The sequence below is a fragment of the Hypanus sabinus genome, chromosome 11, assembly GCF_030144855.1.
Source record: "Hypanus sabinus isolate sHypSab1 chromosome 11, sHypSab1.hap1, whole genome shotgun sequence".
NCBI classification, from domain to species: domain Eukaryota; kingdom Metazoa; phylum Chordata; class Chondrichthyes; order Myliobatiformes; family Dasyatidae; genus Hypanus; species Hypanus sabinus.
In genome coordinates, this window is record NC_082716.1 from 31,271,628 (window position 1) to 31,297,730 (window position 26,103).

General features: G+C 38.0%; 1 protein-coding gene across 11 annotated transcripts in view; it reads left to right on the forward strand.

Moving 5' to 3' along the window:
- Window positions 1–22,430, forward strand: part of LOC132401809 (CMP-N-acetylneuraminate-beta-1,4-galactoside alpha-2,3-sialyltransferase-like) — a 579,106-nt gene extending 556,676 nt beyond the window's left edge. For all 11 annotated transcript variants that reach the window (XM_059984032.1, XM_059984031.1, XM_059984036.1 and 8 more), the window contains one exon: window positions 12,896–22,430. In XM_059984032.1, the coding sequence (XP_059840015.1) occupies window positions 12,896–12,985 (90 nt within the window). In that variant the 3' untranslated portion in view covers window positions 12,986–22,430. The remainder of the gene's footprint in view (window positions 1–12,895) is intronic.
- The last annotated feature ends 3,673 nt before the right edge of the window (window positions 22,431–26,103 follow it).

Genomic DNA, 26,103 nt, shown 5'->3' on the forward strand with positions numbered 1-26,103 from the left:
GCCTTCAAGATGCCAGCACTAACCAGTCATACCTCAAAGAACTCTTGGCCTATTCTTAAGTAAAGATCATACATCATGTCATGTAGCCCTGTGGTCCCCAACCACCGGGCTGCGAGGAAATGATATGAGTCAGCTGCACCTTTCCTCATTTCCTGTCACGCCCACTGTTGAACTTGAACGCACGCGAGGTCATTACCCACGCAAGGTCATCAGTCGGTCATTAACCTACAACTACTTGATGGGTAAAAAACAAATGTCGCTTGAGAGTTTCTTTGGAAGAGGTGGTAGGGGACATAAAAGGCCAAATGATGATGATAACGCAGAGACAGCTGAGGCTGAGACTGCAAAAAAAACGAAAGCTTCCTTCAACAGAAAATACGATGAGTTGTACATAAAATATGGCTTTAATGTGACCGATGACTCGTACGCTCCTAGCCCCCTGTGTGTAATATGTGGAGACAAGCTGTCTCATGAGGCAATGAAGCCCTCAAAACTACTTCGGCACCTTGAGTCCAAGCACCCTGCACTTAAAGACAAACCCGTTGAGATTTTTGAGCAGAAAAAACATGAGCAAGCGGGACAGAGAGCCAAGATGCAGTGCGACACAGCTTGCCCTGGCCACTCCAGAACTGATACATTATTTGTTAAGCGGGGTGCCATGCGCAATCTTAATCTGATGAAAAACAGACGTGGGAACATGGAAGAACATCTGAAAATCTTCGGGAAGGCCCTCTTCATTGCTGCTGCTGTTGTGAGGTCCGGGTCTCTGCTGAGAAGAACAGGCCCCCAATCCTCGGGGTCACGTTGCCGGTGGCCGTTGGCAGAGGATGGTGCACGGAGAAGCTGTGCCGGAGGGGATGGTCGGAGGCTCGGTGGTTCGACGGACTCAGAGTCCGCTGCAGTCGGGGCACTTTCAGTGTGTGCTGTGTCTGCGAGGCTGAGTCGGGCGGCACCGTGGAAGCCCATAGCGGGGTTACTCCCTTCTGCCGCTTGCGTGGGATGACGAGTCTATCGGGACTCTGAGGACCTGTGGAAACTGTGTGGTGGTTTCTTTGGAACTTATAGTCTTTTAACATCTTTGGACTATTTTTACTGTGCCCATGGTCTATTTTTTTTGATCAATTATGCTATTGTTTGCACTGTTGTAACTATATGTTGTAATTATGTGGTTTTGTGCAGGTCTTGTAGCTTTAGTTTTTGGTCTTGTTTAGTGGATTTGGAGTTCCTTTCCGGGGAACGCGCAAAGACGGTAGCACGATATTAATACGCAGCAGCCTCTCCGGACTCTGGATTGGGGATTGCCAAGTGTTATGTGGATTTTCTGGTGTAGTCTGTTTTGTCATATGCTTTTGTGATATCATTCTGGAGGAACATTGTCTCATTTTTTTAAACTGCATTGCATTTGTGGTTTCTAAATGACAATAAACTGAATCTGAATCAGAGAAGCAAGTGCTGAGAGCCACCACCTCCACAAATGCTGCTGCTCTGAGAGTGTCATACTTAGTGGCCAGCCGTATTGCTCAGGCTAAGAAGCCTTTCACTGTTGGTGAAGAATTGATTCTGCCCGGTGCCAAGGACGTGTGCTGTGAACTGTTGGGAGAAGCTGCAGCTAACAAGATGGCACAGGTTTCTCTTTCAGCTACCACAGTTTCAAGGAGAATCGACGACATAGCGGAGGACATCGAAACACAGCTGTTGGAATGGCTTAACGAGTCACCATGGTAGGCTATCCAAGTCGACGAGTCAACAACAAGGCAATACTGCTGGTTCATGTGTGATATATATTTCAAGACGATGTGCACGAGGATATGTTGTGTGCACTGCTGCTGCCAACAAACACAACTGGGGCAGAACTATTCAAGTCTTGAATGACTCCATGTCAGGCAAACTAGATTGGTCATTCTGTGTTGGAATATGCAAACGGGGCTGCAGCTATGACTAGACGGCTGTCTGGTTTCACTACCCGAGTCAAAGAGGTTGCTCCTGAATGCCAGTCTACACAGTGTCATACACAGGGAAATGCTGGCTATCCAAAAAATGTCACCTGATCTTAACAGTGTATTGAGTGATGTTGTTGAAGTTATCAATCACATCAAAGCAAAAGCCTTAACTCATGTCTGTTTGAGCAGCTTTGCGAGGAAATGGATGCAGAGCACAAACAGCTTCTCTTACACACTGAAGTCAGGTGGCTATCAAGGGGGAGAGCCCTGGCCAGGGTTTTTGAGTTAAGAGAGCTGCTACAGAGATTTCTTTCAGGAAGAAAGCTACCACTGGCAGCACACTTCAGCGACAAGGAGTGGATAGCAAAACTTGCTTATCTGTGTGACATCTTCAACCTGCTCAGTGAACTCAATTTGTCACTTCAGGGGAGAATGACAACTGTCTTCAAGTTGGCAAATAAAGTGTCTGCTTTCAAAGCCAAACTGGAACTGTGAGGACGGTGAGTGGACAGGGGCATATTTGACATGTTCCCAACATTAGCTGGGATTTTGGGAGAGACTGAGGCTGCACTGTCCTCCTCACAGCTGGTGTGCGATCACTTATCTTCACTGTCCTGACAGAATTCGAGCGTTACTTCCCTGCCGCAAATGACCCAAGACGTGCAAACGAATGGGTCCGTGACCCACTTGTGAATGTCCCCGGTGAATCATCCATGTCAGCACAGGAAGAAGATCAACTCCTCCAGCTTGTAAATGACGGTGGGCTGAAAAGTATGTTTGACATAACATCTCTGCTGGCATTCTGGATCAAAGTCAAGGCTGAATATCCTGAGATAGCCACGAAAGCACTGAAAACGTTGCTTCCATTTCCAACATCACATCTCAGCAAAGCAGTGTTTTCTGCAATGAATGCAACGAAAACTAAATTGTGGAATAGACTGGACATAAGGAACCCCTTCGAGTATCGCTGTCTCCCATCACCCCTGGATGGGACAGTTTTGTTGCAGGGAAACAGGCGGAGGGCTCCCACTGATTCAGCGATATTGGTGTGCTGCAATTATTCTATATGTTCATATGAGGAAAATATGCGCTGTGTGTTTAATATTCAAACGTTACTTAAAATGTTATGATGCTATTGACTTATCACTATATTCATGCGAGGAAAATATGCGCTGTGTGTTTAGTACTAATTTTTTTAGATAAACCCTTTTAGAAGCAAAATTGAGTGTATTAGCCAAAGTGACTTGTAGTGACTTATCACATATATTCCAGTCATAATTAACACCCCCCCCCCCCCCACCACCACTGTCGGCAGGTCCGCAAGAATACTGTCAATATTAAACCGGTCCGCGGTGCAAAAAAGGTTGTTGACCCCTGAAGTAGCCAATAAATACCCTTCACTCAGGAATTAGTTTGCTTACATGCCTGAGTGACATTCCTCCTCATACAGATATCAACCTGTAATCTGCTCCTATTTAATTCCCTGGTAATCCTTGACATATTCCTATAAGAATTAACAAGTTCGACAATTTTATTACCTTACGGACAACTCCAAGCTTCAGTGAAGACTCTGTAATGGCATGTAAAAATATGCAAACTCAGACAAGTGGTTGAAATATTTCGCATAATCTCATTTAAACTAGTCTAAAATATAATTTTAAAAATTTCATCATCGAGTGATTGGAAGACTTTGTGTGAAGCAATTTACTTTTGGAACATATTTAAATGTGTTTTGCCATTTCAGTTTTTGGTATTACTACAGGTTCCACATGGCAAGGTGCAATAAAACTTTAGTCTCAAAGGTTGAACCAATAAACCATCCATTTTTCTGCTTTTTTTCCTTTAGCATATTATTATATATCTTAAATTCCCAGATGGCAGTAAAAAAGTTACATTTTATTTTATGTGCATTTTATCCCTTACCTTGAAGTAGAAACTTGGAACTTGTACATAGTGAAGAACTTTACCTAACAACAACTCACTCTATATAATTGGGGGAGGGGAGAGCTAACAATGTTTAATAATTCCATAAAGTCATGCACTTAATACATTTACAACTGAATAAATTGGAACCTCATGTGCCATACAGCAAATTCTCAGACTAACACTTCAAGTGGAAATAATCAATAACTCACAAGTGATTCACTGAAAATTTTATGAGTCCAAGTTTACAATGTGACCTCAATGTAACTTCAAATTCTCTACTATTACAAACTGTTGTAAATATCCAGAAAAGCTCAATCCCATGAATGGAGGCTGCAGATCCCTTAACTCATGTAGAACTGATTAAATTAGCAGAGGGTAAATGTTCTTTTTTTTTGTGAACTGGGTGTCATGTTTCTGAAATCCGGTAAAATTCAAAAATTACTTAATGTGTTAGGTAAGCTGAGCCTAACATACTTATATTTTATTACTTATATATGCTTATGGAGAGAAAACTTCCAGTGACTCTTATTGCATACTGCCTTGCAGAATGATGATTGGCTAAAAATATCCAGTTAAAATGTCATTCCTGTACATTATTGATCTTTCTGTACAGGTACATCATTATGTTGTAGGCAGGAAACAAGATCCATGTACACATGAATGAAGGTTAAATAAATGGTATCTAACCACGTATTCTCGTTAATGGCATATTCACCTTGTTGAGTGAAAATTTCCATATCAGTTTTCTGCAGTGACACAATGCAATGTTCCTTTGTGAAATCTTTCTGAGTAGGAGCTCACATTGCAGTAAAGCCTCCTTTAAGTAAGTGCATTGCTACTGCATCAATTTAAAAGAGATTTGTACTGCTTTGTCCATTCAGATATCGCTGGAGAACTCATTATCAAGAACTCTTTGATGGATGGGAAAGGAAACAAAGACCTTGCAAATGTATTAGTGTAACAAAGAAAATTGGAGCAGGGAGTAATAGAGATAAAAGGAAGAGGTTTTTGGATTAACAGTAAATGAAAGAACATCTAGGGAAGATTCAGAGTACATTGTATATTTGATGAAATGCAATGAATGTCAAATAATCATAAATGGGAGTATGATTATGACACAGGTGAGCTATTCAGCATATCGAGTCTATACTATCGGCAAAAGAATCATTCTGGTTAATTTAACTTCCTGATTTTTTGAATATAGAGTTGTAGATTGCAGAACCTCTTAAGAAAAACCATCTGAGTGGAGGAAAGTTCGCAGAAAATAAATTAGGAAAATTAGAAACTGTCTAATGCAGTAATTCAATGGAACTGCCCTAACTCCAGAAATAATGATCAAAAAGAGTTACTTCTTGGCAGAATTGGTGTCAAGCATTCATAAAACTCCACAGGTGAAAAGAGATTTACCATTTCAACTATAGAAGATTGCAGGTGACAGTGGCAGAGATTTTAAACTACAACCGATATCTGTTTTAATTAGTGGGTTAACGGAGAGGAAATGTAGCATTCCAGGCAGGACCAACAATTATGGTAATAGTGTGTATACTTAAAGAACATGTTTAAGATTAATTGTTCAGAACCACAGTTTTCAAGCCTGTTTCTGCAAGCTATTTTTAATCTGCTCAACAACCCCACAGAGCATCTTAACGCTCTGAAAATATACTAAGGCATTTCAAATAAAATATATTGATGTTGCTCCATGCATTGAAATAATCGAGCAATTGAGCAAAAATCTGGTCAAACAAGTAGGTTTCAGCAAAATGTAAAGCAGGGACACAGAGGGTTTAAGGAATAAATTCCAATATTTAGTAACTCAGCAACTGAAGACACAACTCCTAGTAGTGAAACAATTAAAGGTGAGAATGCTTGAGAGGCCGGAATTGGAGTAGTGCAGATATCTTGAATGGATGTGAAACGGGGTAGAGGACTGAAGATTTGAAAACCAGAATGAATTTCTTAGGGATGGTAAAGTCTTCAGCACAGATGTCTCTGAATCATGAAGTTTATCAGTGGATGGCATGTTTACCAGCCTACAAATCTCCCACATGTGCTCACCTGCTGTGAAAAACTTAATTTTGAATGTCATCCACACAGATCATTTTAAAATATCAGTGCATCGAGATGATACAAGTGATAGATCACTAGCAATGCAGACTATACAATAGTGTTACAATTAAAGATCAGGTGCAAGGGCCATGACAAGGTAGACTGTGAAGTAACGAGTTCATCTTTATCATACAAGATATCCATTCATTCGTCTTATAACAGCAGATAGAAGCCATCCTTGAATCTGGTAGTGCGTGCTTTCAACCTTTTGTATTTTCTGTCCAATGGAAGGGAGTGAGAAGAGATAATGTCAGGATTGGGAGTGGACATTGATAATGTTTCTGCTTTCCTAAGGCAACAGCAGATGTGGCCAGAATTAATGGAGGGGAAGCTGGTTTAAAAGATAGATTGGGCTGTGTTCACAACTCTCTTCAAATACCACGCTCGATGGTTCTGTATGAAGTGCTTTCTGTACAAATTGGCAAGAGTCAGCGGGGGCATACTGAAATTGCTTTGACTTCTTGATCATAGTGTCAAAGTGGTTGCACCAGGACAAATTATTTACTCCAGCTCCAGGAATTATGCTGGGAATCTCCCCTTGAGGAGATCACTTGTACATCTAACTAGTTCATAATGTGTTAAAAGACTGACAATATAAACACAGCTAAAAGTGCAATACAGTATATCAGAGATGAATGCAGATCTTAAAAGTACTAAACACAGTAGTCTAGTTCAATTAAGTTGCCAACAATCTTCATTATTTCCTTACAAATTGGCTAAGAATCAATTTGTCCCCCCAGAATAAGGTCATAAGGACTTTCTGAAATGTTGGTGTTCAAGGTCAAGATTTACCTCTTGCTCAGATGTTTCACATCATGTCTGGACACCTATCATGTTGCAGGTCACTTAATCTATGTCCAGGAACAGGGCAAGATTAGTGACCTCTTTTGCCATATAATTACCAAATTGTAAATTGGGAGTGCCAGAATAGCAATATTTCTGCATTCTGCTGATTAAATGCAGGAGACTAATTTGTATCATATATATAACCTGCATTTAGATTTTACCTTTGAATAAGTGATGGGGAGCGAAAGCAAGACTGGGGTTCCATTTGTTCCAAATTGATACGTTAAATGAATAAATTCCTTATGATGCTAGTGGGAACTTCTGGCCTAGAAGCTACATATTCTACTTAATTTTTTTTTCAGTTGATGGGGTATCTGTACAAATCAGTTGAAAGATAGTGGCTGGTTACTCAAGTCAACTTTCCGTTCTATACTGATTGTAAATTGTGCAGGAGAAGGCACTTTTAACACTACAAAATGTTGAACTCACACCCACATTCACCATTACCCCCAGACTTACCAGAAGCACATTCTTCTTAGCCTGTGTGACCTCAAGCTGATTGGTGAGATCCTGAGCAATGCTGGGGCCTTAGATTTATGTAAAGGTGTGTCACGGATGAGTTTGAACAGGCTGCATCCACAAAAGCTTTTAGAAGGATTATAACTTGAGAACCATCTTTACTGGCTGTCTTCTTAGTCCAAAAATGATTTTAAAATAAGTTATTAAAAAATAAAAGAAATTTAAAATCAAATATTTGAACAAGAATAATTAACTTTTCTCTTTCCCCACTGAATAAGTTTGAAGATCGTTTACCAAGTAAAGCCTGTGTGGAATCAGGGAATTTCACAGATTCCATGGAGTAAAGGCTGAGAATCTCATTAGGATCATGCTTTACTCCTGGTTTCCATAGAAAACTGGGATATGGACAACTGAGTTAGGGAAATTCTGAAACATTTTGACTCACTTTATGAAGTATCTTCAGTTTCAAATAATATTGTGGGCGTTCCTCAACAGAGGCGGGGAATTGGTCCTTTGTAAATGAGAACAGAAGAGTCATGAAGAGAATCATCCCTCCAAAATGCTGAAGGGGGAGGGGAATATGTGACAGGGAGTGGCATTTTGTTGGAGCTAGCAGAAATCGAGAAGCAGGATTCTTCCATTTGCATGCATCACTTCTCAACTTATGGCTATTTCCCATGTAACTGCACGAGGCACCAATTGCATGAGAACCACATGTTCCAGGTCAGGTGAAGGCTCCTGGATCTGATAGATTAACAATTTCCCTTCTCACAGATGCTGCCCAAACTGCTAAGTGTTTCCAATATTATTTGACCAAGGAGACGTGGTCCAAGTGTTGGGCAACAGGGTTGGTGCAGATGGATTTCTACTGGTGAGCATGCATGTGTGGGCTGAATGGCCTGCTTCTATGCTGAATGTTTATTTGACTCTAGGTTCAAGATCTACTCTTTCACCTCCTCCCTTCCCACCATCCAAGGAACCAGATTTTCCTATTGAAACAGTGACCATCAGACACCAGAAATGGACAAATGCAGAGTTCCCAATGTGTTCCAAAAGCCAAAGACTGGACATTCTGAATATGAAGATTCTCAAATGCATTGCATGACAGAAAGGATGAAAGGCACAAGGGGTAGGATTCTTAAAACGAAGAATTGATAAAGCAAAGGCCTTTCTAAGAAAAAAAAAGGTGTGGAGTGTGTTTATTTATGTGACTTGGTTATGTTGTTGGTAGCAGAGTTTGAAATTGGGTCAGATAATAAGGATTTTTGGGAATCAGTGCAGACAGCATTGATATATCCATCGGGAGGTAGGAAAAGAAGAGGACGTTGGCTGCAGATGGCTGACAAGGGTCAGGTAGATGTTAGTGAACGTGCCATGCCAATGTGTCATTTGTGGCTGAGGAGAGAGATGATTTGGACTAAAATCAGATGACGTGATTCATAGTTTTGGAGTGATTTTTAATTTCACTCATTTGAATTTACCTGATTATTTTTATGCAAAAAGATTCATAACCTTCTTGTAAGAGCCCATGGATTGAAACTGTGATAATTCTTCTGTCACATTATCTGTATGTTTTCTGTAGATCATACAGCAGGAGGATTAAGTGGTAATCTATTCTAATCTTCCCTAGTAATAAGGAAAACATTGTCCTAAAAGCTTTCTTTTTCCCCCAAGAAAATATTTGTGGTCTATTGTATTTGAACAGTTTGAACATTTTTATAGGATCCTTTGGTAACACATCGCAAGTTGCTGCAGTGGGACACTTCAAACAGAATCCAACAGTTGAATACATAAAAGATTAGGGCAGATAGTCAAAATCTTGTTCAAAGTATGACTGAACAGGCAGCAAACAGGTTGTTCAGTTTCTGCATTCAGTTCCTATTTGGATGAGACACTTGCCACAACAGTTATAAATTCCAACTCCATCTGTACGCAGATCCTTTGTGCTTAGCAATAGATTTGCAATAAGCTAAGTGGGCACGATATTATTTTGCAATCTAAATGGATGATGATGAGAAAATGTGGTTGGAGGACCACAGATTTTGAGAGGTTCCATGTTTCACACAGTTCCTGATTTAAAAATCAGTTCCTTGAACGTCTAGCTGTCTGGATACACAAGCCTGGGCAGTACGATAGCAGCCTGGGCAACCTGTTGTTCATGTGGCAATCTCACTCTCTCCGTGCATTTGATGAATACTAAGGAACGGCAGAGACCAATACAGTTTGGTACAAGAAGCATTGCAGGAGCTGCCAATCAGCATTGAGCTGAATGTAGGACTCCAGCTCTGGAGTTTTCCCTAAGCCTTCCCCATGAACACGTGTAGCCACAAGGCAGCGGAGGTTTGAGATCAGAGTTTTCCTTCGCCTAGATGAGCTGTCAACCACAGCTGACAAGTTCCATCTGCCCGAAGCAATGGGCTTTAAGGCACCAGTAACTTACCATTGCCCCTTCTCCTGTCAGCGAAAATGGTTCCAGCAGGCTTAGTATCTATGCCACACATGAAGGGGAGGAGTTGGACTTGGTTGTCAGAGGCTATTTGAGGCACACACCAGTGGGAGCTTTTAATAGGAGCAGGAGCTTGTCCCCATTACCACCATCAGCTATAACAACCTCAAGGAACCAGCATCACTGGTAGATAGGGCCATAAAGAGAACTTTTGGCTTTCATAGATCAGAGTACTGAGTACTGGCATGTTCTGTTGAAGTTGCATAAGATGTTGGTGAGGCTAAATCTGGAGTACCCTGTGCAGTTCTGCTCACCTGCTTAGAAAGACATTATTAAGATTGTAAGAGTACTGAGAAAATGTATAGGGATGGTGAGTTATGGGGAAAGGTTGAACATGTTAGGACTTTATTTCATGGGGCATAGGAGAATGAGGAAAGATTTGATAGAGCTGATCAAATCACAAGGGGAACCTCAGGGGGTACTTGTTCACTCAGAGGGTGGTGCTAATGTAGAAAGAGTTGCCAGTAGAAATGATGAATGTGGGTTCGATGACAACATTTAAAATAAGTTTGATTAAGTATATGGATGGCAAGCTATTGTCCAGTGGATAGTTGATGGGACTAAGCATAATAACAGCTCAGTACAAACTCAATGGGCTGAAAGGCCTTTTTCTGTGCTGTAGTGCACTATGACTCTATCTTATATCAATAGCAACAGTTATAACAATTTACACTTATATAGGTCTACATGTCTGCAAACTTAATATCTACCTTAAAACTCTGTTAGCTAACCTAATATTTCTGTAAAGCACTTTAGGATGCTTCACCACAATATAACTAGTCTTCAAATGCAAGTTGTTTTGGAGTTTGTGTTCAAACCAGTTAGAAAAAATTCAAAGTTTGGTTTTGGAAATTCAGTTTCATTACTCCACAGGTATTTATGTTCAATTTTTTAAAAACTCATAACAAATACACAGTAATCAGAAATATTAAAATTTCAAAGTAAATTTATAATCAATGTACATATGTGTTATCATATACAACCCAAAAGTGAATCAATGAAAGATTGCACCAGTGTTCAACTAGTGTGAAAAATACAACAAACAGTGCAAATATGAAAAGAAAGAAATAATAATAATTAAATTAGCCACCTGGAGACCCACTATAGACGATCTTTTTGGAGAACATCATACTGAACTTGAGTGATTGCACTACTAGATGTGTATGAGATAAGAGGCATAGATAAAGGCCTTTCCCCAGGATAGAAATGGCTCATACAAGGGGCATAATTTTAAGGTAATTGGAGGAAAGTATCGGGGGAATGTAAAGGATAAGTTCTTTACACAGAGAGTGGCGGGTGTGTGGAACACACTGCCAAGAGTGGTGATAGAGGCAGGTACATTAAGAAACTCTTAAATAGGCACATGGATGATAGAAAACTGGAGGGTTGTGGAAGAGGAAAGGGTTAGATTCATCTTACAGTTGGTTAAAAGTATGGCACAACTTGCTGGCTCCAAGATTGCGTGCTATGGTGTAATGTTCTATGTTCTGTAAGTAGATAGGGTGGTAATGAAAGTTTATGGTATACTTGACTTCATTGGTTAGGATGCTGAGTACAAAAGTCAGGAAGTCATGTTACAGCTATATAAAACTTTGGTAGGTGACATTTGGAGAATTGCTTCTGGTTTTGTTGTTTCATTACAGATCGGGTGTGGAGATTTTGGAGAGGGTGCCAAAGATCATGAAGATGTTACCTGAATTAGAGGCTATGAGTTATAATGAGAGTTTTGACAAACTTGGATTATTTTCTCTGGAGCACTGGAGGGACAGCCTGATAGAAGTTAATAAAATGTACAAAATTAAGGGAGGAAAGTTTAGGGGAGACATCAGGGGTAAGTTTTTTACACAGAGGGTTGTGAGTGCCTGGAATGACTTGCCAGTGATGGTGGTGGAGGCTAAAACATTAGGGGTATTTAAGAGCCTCTTGGACAGGCACATGGATGAAAGAAAAATGGAGGGTTATGGGGTAGTGTGGGTTTAGTACTTTTTTTTTAAGGATTATATGGGTCGGCACAACATGGAGGGCTGAAGGGCCTGTACTGTGCTGTAGTGTTCTTTTCTATGGTTCTAAGCAATAAATATCAAGAACATGAGATGAAGAGTCTTTGAAAGTGCGTCCATAGATTGTGAGAACATTTCAATGATAGGGGAGGTGAAGTTGAGTGAAATTATCCCCTTTCTTACAAGAGCGTGATGGTTGAAGGGTAATAATTGTTTCTAAACCTGGTGGTGTAAGCCTTGAGGCTCCGTTTTGATGTGCTGTATGGTGGGGAGGATTTTACCTGTGATGGACTGGGCTGTACCTACTATTTTTTGTAGGATTTTCCATTTAAGGGCACTGGTGTTTCCATACTAGGCTGTGATGCAGCCCGTCAGTATACTCTCCACAACTCATCTTTAGAAGTTCGTAGAAGCTTTAGATCTACGTAATGCCAAATCTGCACAAACGCCTAAGGAAGTAGATGTGCAGCTGTGCTTTATTCATAATTGCACTTACATGCTGGGTCCTCCAAAATAATAACACTGAGGAATTTGAAGTGGCTGACCCATTCCACCTCTGATCCTCCAATGTGGTCTGCTTCATGGACCTCTGGTTTCTGTCTCCTGAAGTCAATAATCAGCTCCTTGGTTTTGCCTACAATGGCAATGTCAGCAAACTTGGAATATGGCATTGGAGTTGTGCTTAGCCACACAGTCGTAAGTGTAAAATGAGTAGTGCAGAGAATTATACTCCAAAGTTCTTCATATTTTAATGCTTAATAATTATAGTAAAAGCTATGTTAACTTTACCTGGAAATAGGTCTCAATCCTAAGCATCAATTGCCCATCTCTCTCCAGTGATTCTGCCTGACCCACTGAGTTCTTCCAGCATCTTTGTTTGTTCATTCTAACTGTCTATTCATCCACAGTTCAGGAACTTCACATTTTATGCTTAGTTAGTAAAAGATAAATTTGACTTTTAAAGATGTGTATTTAAAGAAAATTTTTGGTTCCAAATAGGATAACCATGTGTTTATCAGAATTTGACCAGGCTATAAGATGTATTTTGAAAATATCTGTTACCTTAAATGTGATAATTAATTTTTGATGCTCTTTGAATAATTTCTTTTCAGTCTTGGACTCATAACATTGGAAAGGAGAAAGAATTCCTTAGGAAATTGGTGAAAGGACAAGTGATTACAGACTTGACAGCTGGGATTTGAGGCAACGTTGTTTCCATCCCAAAATAAATTTGGGGAAGAAAAAGCAAGCATGAAGAGGAACATCCTGTGGACTTCAGAAAAACTCTGTTGAATATGAGGATAAAGCTTTACCAAACTACAGGAGAGACTACACATCTCTACATAAAACCTGTCATCTTGCATCAACACTATATTGAGGGGGCGGGGAGAGGGGTTTAGTGGGAAGTGCTGGAATTTTGTGCAGTTGCAATTCAATGTTCCACCTAAGTGTGCAATCAGAAAAGAAAAATACTGATCAATGTGCCATAATTACCTCTGGAGAAAGAAAAGCAACAGGATTGTTGAGGTATTTCTCTTTTTATAGCTTGAATGTAAAGAATTTCAGAAGTTGCGTGGACAAACACTTTTACATTGTGTTAACATTTTAATTTAATATTTCCTCTCCCTGCCCCAAGATCCATGAGACTGGTGGTTCTGTCCCAGACTGTTGATTAATTGCTGCTATTCCTTTTGGGGGTAGAGGATATTTTAAAAATGTTTTTTTTGTGTGTCAGTACAGAAAAGATGCTGTGAAAGCACTTAAGTATGATCAACCTTTTGACTTCAAGAGCAGAAGATTGTGTATTACTGGTAAAAATTTTGCTGTGTCAGTGCTTCAGAGAGCTGCTATCACTAGTTTTGCAATGGTCAGAGTGGAGGGCTCAAGGCAAGTGCAGAACAGAAATCTTTGTTCAAGTACTAATGTGACTAATGTTTTAGCTATATTCTGTTAAACACATTTAGAGGTTCATGTTTCCAGCTTGTTGATTTGCTTTGCCAGTTTTGACACATAATTGATTTTCTGTTAGAAGGGTTTAGAACAGAAATTAATTTGGATACCCAGTTTACAATAACTAGTTTGAAAAAAAATCACTTGCTTTCTAGCTGTTCATAAGGCACACCTGTTGTTTAAATCTACACTCCACTGTCCAAAATTAATTTTGGTTTTTTGTACACAGATGCACCACCTAGGTAATTTTCAGACTTGCTTCTTCCTCTCACCTTTCTATGTACTGTGCAAAAAACATGGTGCGGTGATTATAAGTCAGAATGCACTGATGGACGATACTGATGTCAAAGCATTAAATCTTCTGTGTTAGACTTGAGGGTTGTTAGCCATGTGATTGAAACATTAGGTAAATTATTGCTAGGTTATCACTCTTATCAGAAATTATTCTTAAATATTTAGTAGTTAACCTACTCCCTACTTCACTCCTGTCAACTATATTTTTCCTTAATTTTTCCCCCTTATTTGTTTAAATTGAAAATAAGATAACTATTTGAAATGAAAACTAAATCCACTTGTATAAACCTGTCCTCAGCATACCTTTCTTACCTTTCATCTTCCTACTACCAAGGTCTTTCAAAGGAGGCTGTTTAGCAAATCTTATGTTAAGTGTTCTCAACACCCACTGTTCTATCAGTGTAGGCATACATACCTATCTGATTGAATCCAGACTTCATGACTTCATTAAAGAATTGTCATTTGATCCATATAAAACTCTAAGAATGGCTACATGTATTGTATCCAGTAGAAGTAAGTAAACTGTTGTGTCACAACTATGGCAAAATTAACCTACTTTAGGTAACTATGATTCATTTTAGGAAAGGAGTAACTGATAGAATCACACAAAGCCCGAACTGGGAGCAAGTTCTTCGATTATAAATCTTCCAATTCCATACAAAACTAGCAGAGTAGTGTAGCTCCCAGTTTGTGGACTATGTATAGTCTAAATACTATTGTTATCATTTTCTCCATTTTATTTGTTACACTGATATGGATCATATTTCCAGGTCAATATTTTCTATATTGTTTTTTGCAATTAAATTCTTTAATGTGTGAACTGACCTTTCTTATTGGTTCATGCCATCCAGATATCCGGTTAGCATGTTTCACATTAATTTGAAGAGGCCATGAAAGCTGAAAGTGTATAAAAATAGAATTAGAGCTTTCCGTTTATGTGATCAGTTTGGTCTTCAGAATGATAATATAAACTGTAAACAGACCAAACATAGAGGAAGAATGTGGGAATGTGCTGTTGATCATCTGGACAAAATATAAACCAAACAGAACATATATAGCTGAAAATGAAGCTCAAATGTACCTAATTTTATTATTTCAATACTGCTGTACCTTTTTTTCCTGTATTTTGAAACTTGTATAGCATCAATTTAAAAAAAAATCTATTTATTTCTAGCTTTTATTTCGCGGCACTTCCATGCATTCAAAACTTCTGCTGGTCTAGGCTTTAAGCTGCTACGAAATCATCCAGCTACAAGGATTCAGACTGTTGAGTATCATGGCCTTAATGTGGATATATCATTCTTACTGCTGGCCTGTGAATACTTGTGCATGCTCACATAATTCAAGTATTTTAAAGTTATCACTAAATCATTTTCAGAGTAAGAAATCACTGCTTCAGGAGGAAAGCAATGCATCTGTCTATCATTGCTCCCTTGGCACCAACTTTTTCAACAATGATTGGTTGCAAGCATATCTTGCAGAGAAAAAGCACAATTAACATATCCTTTCCAATGCTGACAAACCCTAGGTGCCTGGTTACACAGTGTCTTAACAGTTCTTCTGTCATTCACACTCTAGTACTCTGTAATAATCATTATGTTAATTCTTTGCAGAGGAAATAGTCATCATAAATTACTTTATTTAACAACTGGTGTTGGGACCAGCATACTGTACCTTGACCTATTGTTCCACTCCCTTGCCACTGAATGGTCTTACTGATCAGTCATCCATTGTAGTTCTACAGCAAAATGACAGAAAATAAAAATAAACTCTAATGAATAAAAAGTTATAACAAGATAACATCTGGTGAGGAGTTCCCAAGCTGCCTTACCAATATGAAGAATAGTTAAAATTACAAAATGGCCTTTTTTAACAAGGCAAAAAAGATTTATCTATGACAACTATGCTGTTATTTGTGGTAGTGATAATTTAAACTGTTTCAATCTAAGCATCTCTGAATGAGTAGGAATTAATTTTGTTTTCTCAGTAAACGTAAATGAAAGATGGGTTCCTGACTTGCATATTAAATGGTATTCAACCGGTGTACCAGTTTTATTTAAATATTAAAAGTAGTCTACCTATTTCCAGGTTTAAAATGACAGTCCTTGGTAGGCTCTAATCAAATTTCTTTCAGCTCTCAGTCAAGTCACTTTGATTCACATATCAGAAGATGTGCCCATTGGAAAGTACCTGACCTATTCAGCAGGATTAAAACTGCAAATGCTGGAAATACTCAACGGGTCAGACCACCTCCATGGAAAGAGACAGAAAGCTAATGTTTCAGGCCAGGGGACCTTTATCAGAACTGTGAAGTGGATACTTTAATCATATTATATTCTAGGGAGTCTAGGGGAGGGGAGTGTGTCTGCTAGAGTAAAACTGGAGTGATCATGGAGATTTGTTATCACTGATATATGTTGTGGAATTTGTTTTGTGACAACAATACAATGCAGTGCTATAAGTAATGTGCGAAATGGCCTTATTCTACTCCTATATCTTATGGTCATAATTAGAATAAGAAATATATATTAATAAGTCATGGAAAAAAGGAGCAAATATAGTGAGATTGTATTCATGGGCCATTAGATCTAATGGCGCAGGGGAAGAAGCTGTTCCTAAAACACTGTGTGTGTGCATTCAGGCTCCTGTACTTCCTCCCTGATGGTATAAATGAGAAGAGACTTATCCTGGGTGTCCTTAAGATGGACGCCACCTTTTTGAGGCATCGCCTTTTGAAGATGTTTTCAATGCTGGAGAGGACCACAGTGGAACTGGCTGAGTTTACAACTTTCTGCCTTTCCCAATCCTGTGCATTAGCTCTTCCATGCCAGATGGTGATGCAACCAGTGAGAGCGTTCTCCACAGTACATCTGTAGAGATTTGCTAGAATCGTTGGAGATATACCAAGTCAACTAAAACTCCTCATGAAATATTGCTGCTGCCATGCCTTCTTTGTAATTGCATCAGTGTTGAGCCCAGGATAGATCTTCAGAGATGTTGACACATGGGAACTTGTAGTTAAATCTTCTAAAGTTGAAGATTCCAAAATTAAGTGTATAAGGCTGCAATGTGCCTAAGTGAAAGATGAGAAACTGTTTTTCAAGCTTACATTCAACCATTGACCAGATAACCTTGTTTGCAGCTTATTCCCATGGTCACCCTAGTTTTACCCTATCAGGGACATTCCCTCCCCAGCCTTCCTGCAGTTTTACAAGCACTTTTTCTCTCCTTTGCAGTTCTAATGAATGGTCTTTGAGCCAAAATATTAACTGTTTCTCTTCCCACAGATATGGTTTGACCTGCCAGGTACATCCAGCATTTTCTATTTTCATTTCACTTTTGCAGTATCTGCATTTTTCTTTCATTTTCACTATTTGGCTGAAAACTGACATCAGAACCTTTTGGAATGGGAGCTGAACTAAACTCAATCTGTCATGCCTACATAAATGTTACTATGCACAAGTAAGCCCAGCTTTTCTTCCAGTTTGCCTTTCTTTGCTCTCCAGTTACAGAGCTTCACATCAGATGATATAGAATTGTTGATTCCAGTCTTCTTGTTTATTGTATTTACCAAGAATAAAACTATTTTGATCAATATTGCTAATCATTCTTCATTTTCTGCTCCCATCCATTTGCATATCATATTGATGACCAGTGGCTTTGAACTGATAAAGTTTGCTTTGTGAAAGTTTGGTAAGTAAAAAGTGATTCCATTTAACTGATCTGTGCTTATTGGGTGTATACTGGAATATATTCTAGCCTATTTTACAAATCTTAATTGTTGTGCCTTTTTAAACATAATTGTATAACATAAAAAATAAGACTTGAACAATTTTGTAAATTGCAAATATGTTGGTTAAGCAACTCAATGAATTTAAATTTGTTAACTCAACAGCCATGTCAGTTTTGTCCATTTTACCTTTAGTTGTATGAGTCTGCCATAAGCTAGAGAATAGTAATTGTATGGCTTATTTTAGAAAATGTTATTGTTGCTTGGAATTATTCTTGAGGATTGAAGAGATAGAGAGGTAGTAGCATCTAATTCCAATGTTTTGAATTTCATCTAAATGAAATGTTTATATCATCCAGAATCTAGTTTGGAATGGGGTATTTCTGTCACCAAAGAAACAAAGTGAAAATGAAAGCTTACCTTGACTGGGCAGTTTATCTGCTGGCAAATGATCTAAGTTATTGCAGTATTATTGTTTTCTTGGTTATCAGACAGCCTGCTGATTCTATAGTTTGAACCTTTTCCTATGTACTTTACAAAGGTTTTAAAACTGTTTAAAATGTTGTTTTCTCTCTGGATTTGGACTTGGAAAGATCTCACTGCTGAGACATCTATATTGTCAGAATCATTTACTTCACGTGATATTGTTGATTACATTAGTGACAAATTCCTCATGGTTGGGAGAATAGAAGGATATGTTTAGTGTTTCATCAGTAAGTGGGTCAGTTTTCACTGAAGGATGCAGTTCAATTGAAGTCATTTGTTCACAAGGAATGTTATCACTGCACTAATCAATTGCCAGTCTCCACATCTTTAAGGAATTTTGATTTATTAGGGATAAGACTTCTTAGGACAAACAATACAAGGTTTCGACCATACGTGCTTATGTCAGTGCCACAAACAGATATGTCTTTTTTACATTTATATTGAAAAATAACAGTTCTTTAAAGAACTGAGATCCTTTCATCTCTGTAACTGGCATACTATCTGTTCTGAATACTAAAAACTTCGTCCAGCTTTTATGACTAGCAGTAGGTCACAAGTTCAAATCCCAGCCATTAGCAATACTCAAACTAGTTCTGTAAGATTGCAATGCAGTAGAGAGAAGTAAAGCTGTGATCGACTTTGTGGTAATTCTGCCAGTCCTTCAGGGTTATTCTAGATTCTTCAGGAATCCATCTTCTGCACTCTGAGTTGTCAAAAAAGGACATGTAAAAACATTGTAGATATTTCCTCTGAACACATGACTGGTTATGAAAAATGATTCACACACAAAAGTTGTGAGAGTGAGTTAAGGGTGGAAGAAGCAGAGCAAGGCTGCAGGTGACAAATAGTCTGGTGAAGTCTTAAAGAATCATCTCTAATTAGAGATGACATTCCTCTAAAGTGCCATTTGAAGTATATGCTCAAGGCATATTAGTATTATGAAAGCAAGAGACTTCCCTCTGCAGATCTCACACTAACTAGTTAGCATCATGTTCTCACATCAGCAAAGTTAAATTTACTTTGAATCCGAGTGGTAGGTTTTTATCATTTCTTATCCTCCTACCCTTTAGCAGTGTAATGTTACCAGGTTTCTAGCTTGAATATTTCCAAGCTGATGCCATACAATTTAATGCTCAATTTATATGAAGCTCTAACTCTCCAGGCTCCAGTTCAGAATAAGGTAAACATTCAATTCCATAATAGGGACACACAAGAGACTGCAGATGCTGGAATGTGGAACAAAACAAAAGCTGCTGGAACAACTCAGGCATAATCAACAGAGGCGAAGAATGGTAACATTTCAAGTTGAGACCCTACATCAGGACTGAAGGCAGAGGGAAGATGTGAGGGGATTGGGTCAGGTAGACTATAGGTGGAACCAGCTAAGGTGGTTGATAATGGGCAAGTGGAGCCCACCAGACTCTGTCTCTAAACTCTGCCAGCTGGCTCCATCTGCCCATCAACTGTCCCTCATCTGGTTCCACTTATCACCCCGACCCACCTCTATCTCTCCCCACTCAGCTCAATCTGAGGCAAAGTTTTGACTGAACCATCAACCATCCTTTCGTTTCCACAGACCCACTGAGTTTCTCCAGCAGTTTGTACTTTCGCTCCAGTTTCATTGTGGTCTTTGGAAAGATTAGTAAATAAATCCCTTCACATTCATCCTTTTTTTAAACCCTGGATTAAACATAATTCTGGTTTCTACTGCTAAGAGAGAGTCTTCCTGGTAAAGGAAGAGAAGCATAATAAGCTGCAATAATAACATTGTAAAATGGTCAACATAAGAGTTGCCCGCTCACTAGGCTGAGGACTATCATGGTTTTCAGGTGTTTAATTGATATAGATTTGACCATATTTAAAACCTGGAAAGCTGTGAATTGGTGTCTGGTGTAAAATGACAAAACCAGTAATATTTTTGATTTTGAATCATCTTGTTTTTATTGACTTCCTTTGAGCTGATAAGAACTGGAACAAATTGTTGTTTTAATATAGCAATAGCCAAATTGTATTTGCTTTTGTACATTTTGTTTTGGCAATCATCATCTGAAATAAGTAATATTTTAACCCTATTTAGATGTTTTCAACCAGCTTGGAGTTCTACAAAACTAATTGAAACAGTAGTAAGAACTAGCCTTTGTTGTACTTTGTGGTGACAATCCTAAACTGCTGCTGGGTGGAGTTATCGAAGGAACAAAGGAACAATTAAGTTTATGGATAATTAAAGTGGTCAGAACTGGAAGAGATTGGAACTCCCAGCAGACAGAAAGAGGTTAGAGATTTAGGGATGATGATTGCTGTGCAAGATTTTGAACAAGAATGAGAACTTTGAAATCAAGATTCTTCTACCTGTGCATTCCCCAGTGGAGGCCACCAAGTAGTGTGTTAAGTGAGTGTGATAAACATGACAGGTTTGGATGAAAAGTTTAGGCAGGTAGAAGGTGTGATCACAACCAAAAGATTACAACTATTAGGTATAGGAAAAACAAAGAGTGAAGCTTACTTTCAGCAGCTGAGCTACTGTAGAGCTTTGGGTCAGAGTGGTGGAAGCAGCTGAAGTTGGTAATAATGTGATCATTAGCTTATGTCAGGATCAAACAAGACCAGTTCTCCCTACAGTCTAGCATAGCCTTGAGACAGTGGAGATGGTATTGGTGGATAGGACGTGGAGTTCATTGTGGAGACCATTTTCTGTTTGCCTCTCTTCCATTACCCAAAGAAGGGCTTTCTAAATGACTAGTGATGATTATTTTTAAGTACAAACAATATTCACAGACAGATCTGAAAGTTTAGCTAGATACTCCAAGTTAAACCTACAGCTCTTTTTGCGAAGTTTTGTGCACGTCTCTTTATGCCAGTAATACTCAATTTAAATATCTAGTTTTGTTCTACCTCTTTACAGTCAACGGATTATTGTACGAGTGTAGCTTTCTGTGCTGTTTGGCAGTTTTTTTGAGATATTATTTTGAATAATAATGAATGATAAACTACCAGTTATCGCTTGTTGTCTCTTTCCTTCATCCTTTCACCTTGCAGAGTGCTACAAATTAAGCTATGAATCTCAGCACACATCCATGTGAGGGAAAGGCTGGTAGGGAGAATTTTTTTTTGATAATTTGTTGATTAATACATTGAAGGAGTTGCATTTTGACCGGAAACTACCAACCCATTGTCTGTACTCTTCTTTGAAAAATACTACATGGGCTTTTTATTATGTGGGAACAGGCTGGGGATTGTGGGTTGGGTTGGAATAAATAAACTGCAAATAGGTGATAGTAATAATAAAAAAAATTGTTCCAAAATGGATTTCAGAATTATTAGCTAGAACAAGTTTTATTGTTGGAAAACAGTTAACTTTGTATATTTTTTGTAGGTAACTGAATCGCAAACTTGCACTGCTTTATTAGAAATAATTAGACCTTGTTTAAGACATGCATGTATTATAAAAATATTGCATATCATAATTTTCTCGATGAAACAGCTTTTTTAAAAAAAACAGTGGCATCTTCAATGTTGAATTAAATTATGTTTAATGTTGAATTAAATTATGCATTGCAGACCACTCGGAATCCATTTTTTAGAAATGGTAACTACCATAACTATAGTAGAATCCTTCTTATCAAAAGCAATTTAGAAACTTACTCGCCTATTACTGCATGGTGAAAAAGTGTAAACCTCTTGAGTAGTGTATGTTTCAAACCTGACATTTCTAGGACATTCAACTTGAAACACAAAATAAATTGGGAATTTACATGTTAGCAGATCTCTTCCTTCTGAGTTACTCCAGGACAACGTTTTCATATGTTTATCTCTAAAAGAAAGATATGGTCTTGAGTAACAAGTGGTCAGTGTAACCAGGATGTCAGGTGGCAAAGAACTGGCTTGAAATGGACACTGTTATTGTGAATCAATGAAAACTACCCCTGGTACGTTATGTAAAACAATTAAGTTATAACAATTAAGTTGTCTCACTTACTAATTTTGAATTTAACCATAAATAAGTGAAATTATAAATTTCAGAGATATAAAATTTAATGTTTAATTGTTCTATTTGATGGAAACTTGTCTGTTTATAGGCTCTGCTATGTACATTTCTGTTAGAAACACAAAGTTGTACTGGACTGACAGATCGGATTAAATGTAACTGATTATGTATGTCACTGAAGCAATAAAATTATTCAATCATGGTTTAGACTGTTTTCTTTGTTAACTCTTCTTACTCTTCTTAATTTTAGTGCTGTTAATTTCCTCTTAACCTCTGCAGTTTTTAAGACTATCTTGCAAGAAACACAAAAACAGCTTTACTCTTCTTATGAGATATCTCTGGAAAAGTACTTTTTGCCAAAACTCTGCTTAAACTGGAAGTTTAATGTTTAAGAAGAGAAGAGAACAAAAGGTGGAGAGCAGGAGAGATTAGAAGATGAAAAGAGATGATAATATAACACAAAAAGAAAGTTAATGGAAGAAAAGAAATAAGATAGTCTTGGATGAGTGTAAAGGAGAGAAACTTAATTACTGTCTATTGTTACCAGAGAAAATACCTTGAATTCTGGAAATACTTGTTTTCTGAATTTGTTGAAATCAATGTTGAGTCCAGAGAAGCCATTTGGAAAATGAAATGTTGTTTCTCAAGCTTATATTTAGGATTCATTGCGATAGTTTAGGAGGTTAAGGACTTAAATATGATTGTGGAAGCAGGACATAAAACTTGTGTTCGGTGGCCAGGAAGTATGGATCATATCTGCAGATTTAACAAAGCCAGTTTGGTCATTTGTCACAGTAACTGTCTCACAAATTGGAGGAAATTGCATCATGACCAGTGAATAATTTGTACTGAATTAACAAGGGGGAAAATGATATCTTCACCTGGAAAGAGCATTTGAGGGTTTTGGTAATAGATAGGAAAAGGTATAACGAGTACAGAATGGAAATGGAGAGCTTAGTGACATGGTGTCATGACATCAACCTTTCCCTCAATGTCAACAAAGCAAAATGGCTGCTCATTGACTTAAGAAAGGATGATGGTGCACATGCTCCTATCGATATCAATGGTGCTGTGGTTGAGAGTTTCTTGTTCCTAGGTTATTGGTTTTCCTTATTCTGGCTGAATACACTGTGTAATGATCTGTATAAACAATATGCAAGACAAGCTTTTCACTGAATCTTGATACATGTGGCAATAGTAAATCAAACCAAGGACAGCTACTGTACCTCCTGTAGAAGAAAGTTCTGGAAGGATTGGCACCAATCAAGGACAGATTCCTAAATAACTTTTTATGCATTTCTGTTTTGGGATATCTCCAGTGCAATTAGGACCCTCACCTTGAATGTAATAAACATAAGCTCTGGTCAAACAGTGGCTACCTTGCTTATGAAACCAGACAAGAGATTGTGATGGTGTACAATCCTGTATGACAAAAATTAGGTTTAGTTATTTTAACATTTTGAGGAGAATGACGTACTATCCTTCTGCATACTGTTCAAAGCATGCCAGTATAAATATTTACCTGCTCAGTTTTTTTAATTTGTCTGACAGTTTGTAACTTGAGCCTGATCCTCATCCATCGGCAATAAGGAGGTCAAACAGTGGTAGGTGATATCTTTCTAAGCCAGGCTGCAATTGCGAGTAAAACCTACTTCCGTCAGAAATAGCTATGACAATTAATGTAGATACATACAGGAGGAAAGTAGATAAGTGAATGAGGGAGAAAGGACAGAGGGATCTGTAAATATTATTACAAAATGTAAGATGGGAGGAAATACATGTGCAGGATTAGTTGTGTGATGGAACTGTCCAAAAATTCAGATTCTATGCTATAAAATTCAAACTAATTCCAGTACATCTTCAAAAGTTATCAGTTTGATCTATGGATTCCATTACAGGGCAAACATGGACACACTCATGCACAAGGAAAACTTGCTCATAAGGAATATATGTCCCTTTTATAGGAACTGCTAATGATATTAAACCCAAGAATCATATTTCTAGTAAAAATGAAAATTTACTACTATAACATGTACAAATCTGATGTGGGAGCTTTCAACCTGGTTTGCAGCTCATGAGCAAGATTTAATTGTAGTATCAGACTGCTGAATATGATTTTATTCTCAAAAAGTCATACAGTACAATGGCAGGCCCTTCATGACCATCAAGTATCTTTCTATACTAATTGAACAGGATTTAGTTCATTGATTTCAGTGGCTTGATGATCTAAGTGTTCATCTAGATATTCAAATATTTTAAGAGTAGAAGATTATTGTGCAAAACTGAAAAATAAGATTTATCTGCTGCATGAAGAAGCTACCCATCTAAATCCATAAAAATCAAGAATTCAGTACTTGATATTGAGATGAAGCATTCTTCTCAAGCATTCTACTTTCCCCTGCTAACTCATGAAATTTCTTCACCAATTGTATGAAAGTTATCAATTCCCTTGTCCTTTTTCGTGGCTGTGCGACAGTCTCACAATTCTGTAACCGGTTTGAAGAATTCATTCTAATGTATGACTTGTATGTTTGAAATCATTGCCATGCTGGCTAAGTATAAGTTTTGTGGGGTTACTTGAGTCAGAGATTCGTGTTGTCTGGAAGACAGTGGTTGTACTTATTAAAGATTCTGTCAAGACGTACTTACCAATTGCACTTGAGGAATTTTGCCCTGGAAATTGACTGATTCAGAGAGATAAACAAACCCTTACTGTGATAGAAAACTGACCTCTTACTTTCTACACAGTAATAAGTAGGTTGTAATTGTCTCTCGTCTCCCTTAGAAGAAGGGCGTAATTGCCTGTGGTAAATTTGCCATATACTCGTGAAAAACAGACTGCTTTTGCAGTGCATTTCACCTTTGACCCTGGTAATAAGACTCATTTCTACATAAGTTCATTGAAATTTTTCCTTCAGTGAATAGTATACCATAATTCCAATTCTTGAGGGCAGTTCTAGCTCAAAGATGAAGTAATGTTACTTATTGCACTTAAATAAAAATGGACATACGACTGAAAGGTCAAAGTGAGTAACTGATGATTAGGCAATTCTCCTCAGTTCTGTGATCAACGTCTGAAAAGAAGGTACTTCTTTAAGTTAGCCTTAACGATCTAAAGATTTCTGACATTTATTTTGCTGCTCTTGATATTTTTCACTGTCTAGTGGGTCTCCAGTAATAGTAATGTGAAAATAGTAAAGATTGAACAGGCAGAGAGGCCAAATCAAAATGGAGTTGGAGAAGCTATCAAAACTTGTATATTATACAAAATTTGAAATAAAGTGTGGGTCATGAAGCTAAGTTTTGGGTAGAAATGAAACAAGTATTTCATTTATTTAATCTAATTTAACACATTGTTAGATTTTAGGAGTAGTGAGATGGCTAATCTTAAACAAAGCTTAGAACACCACCGAAGTCTGAATGTCATCTCATTCAAGATTATATATATATATATATATAACCAAATGAAACAACGTTCCTCTGGCATGCTACAAAGGTACATATTCAACGCTTTTTATAGTTTTAAAAAACTGAAGTTCTCATTGGTTCACTAATTCTGCAAATTTTACTCTTAAATTTATAAGGCAGTGTTCTTTGAAGATGGCAACTTCTGGATTTCAGAGACTACGTGCGTTATTCTAAGTAATCCTGCCAATAATAAATCTTTGTAAACTCCTAGCATTTTCAACTCAGCAAGTAAAAAATATAGATATACATTTACTTCCCACGGAGTAGCTTGTCAAATGATAGAATTGATAGCAGTGAGATGGTCCCCATTGAGCTCAGAGACTGAAAGTGATGGCATTTAATTGGAGAAGTAATATTTTTTATGTACATGGAATGTTGAACAGGAAATGTTTAAAAGACCCATTGCA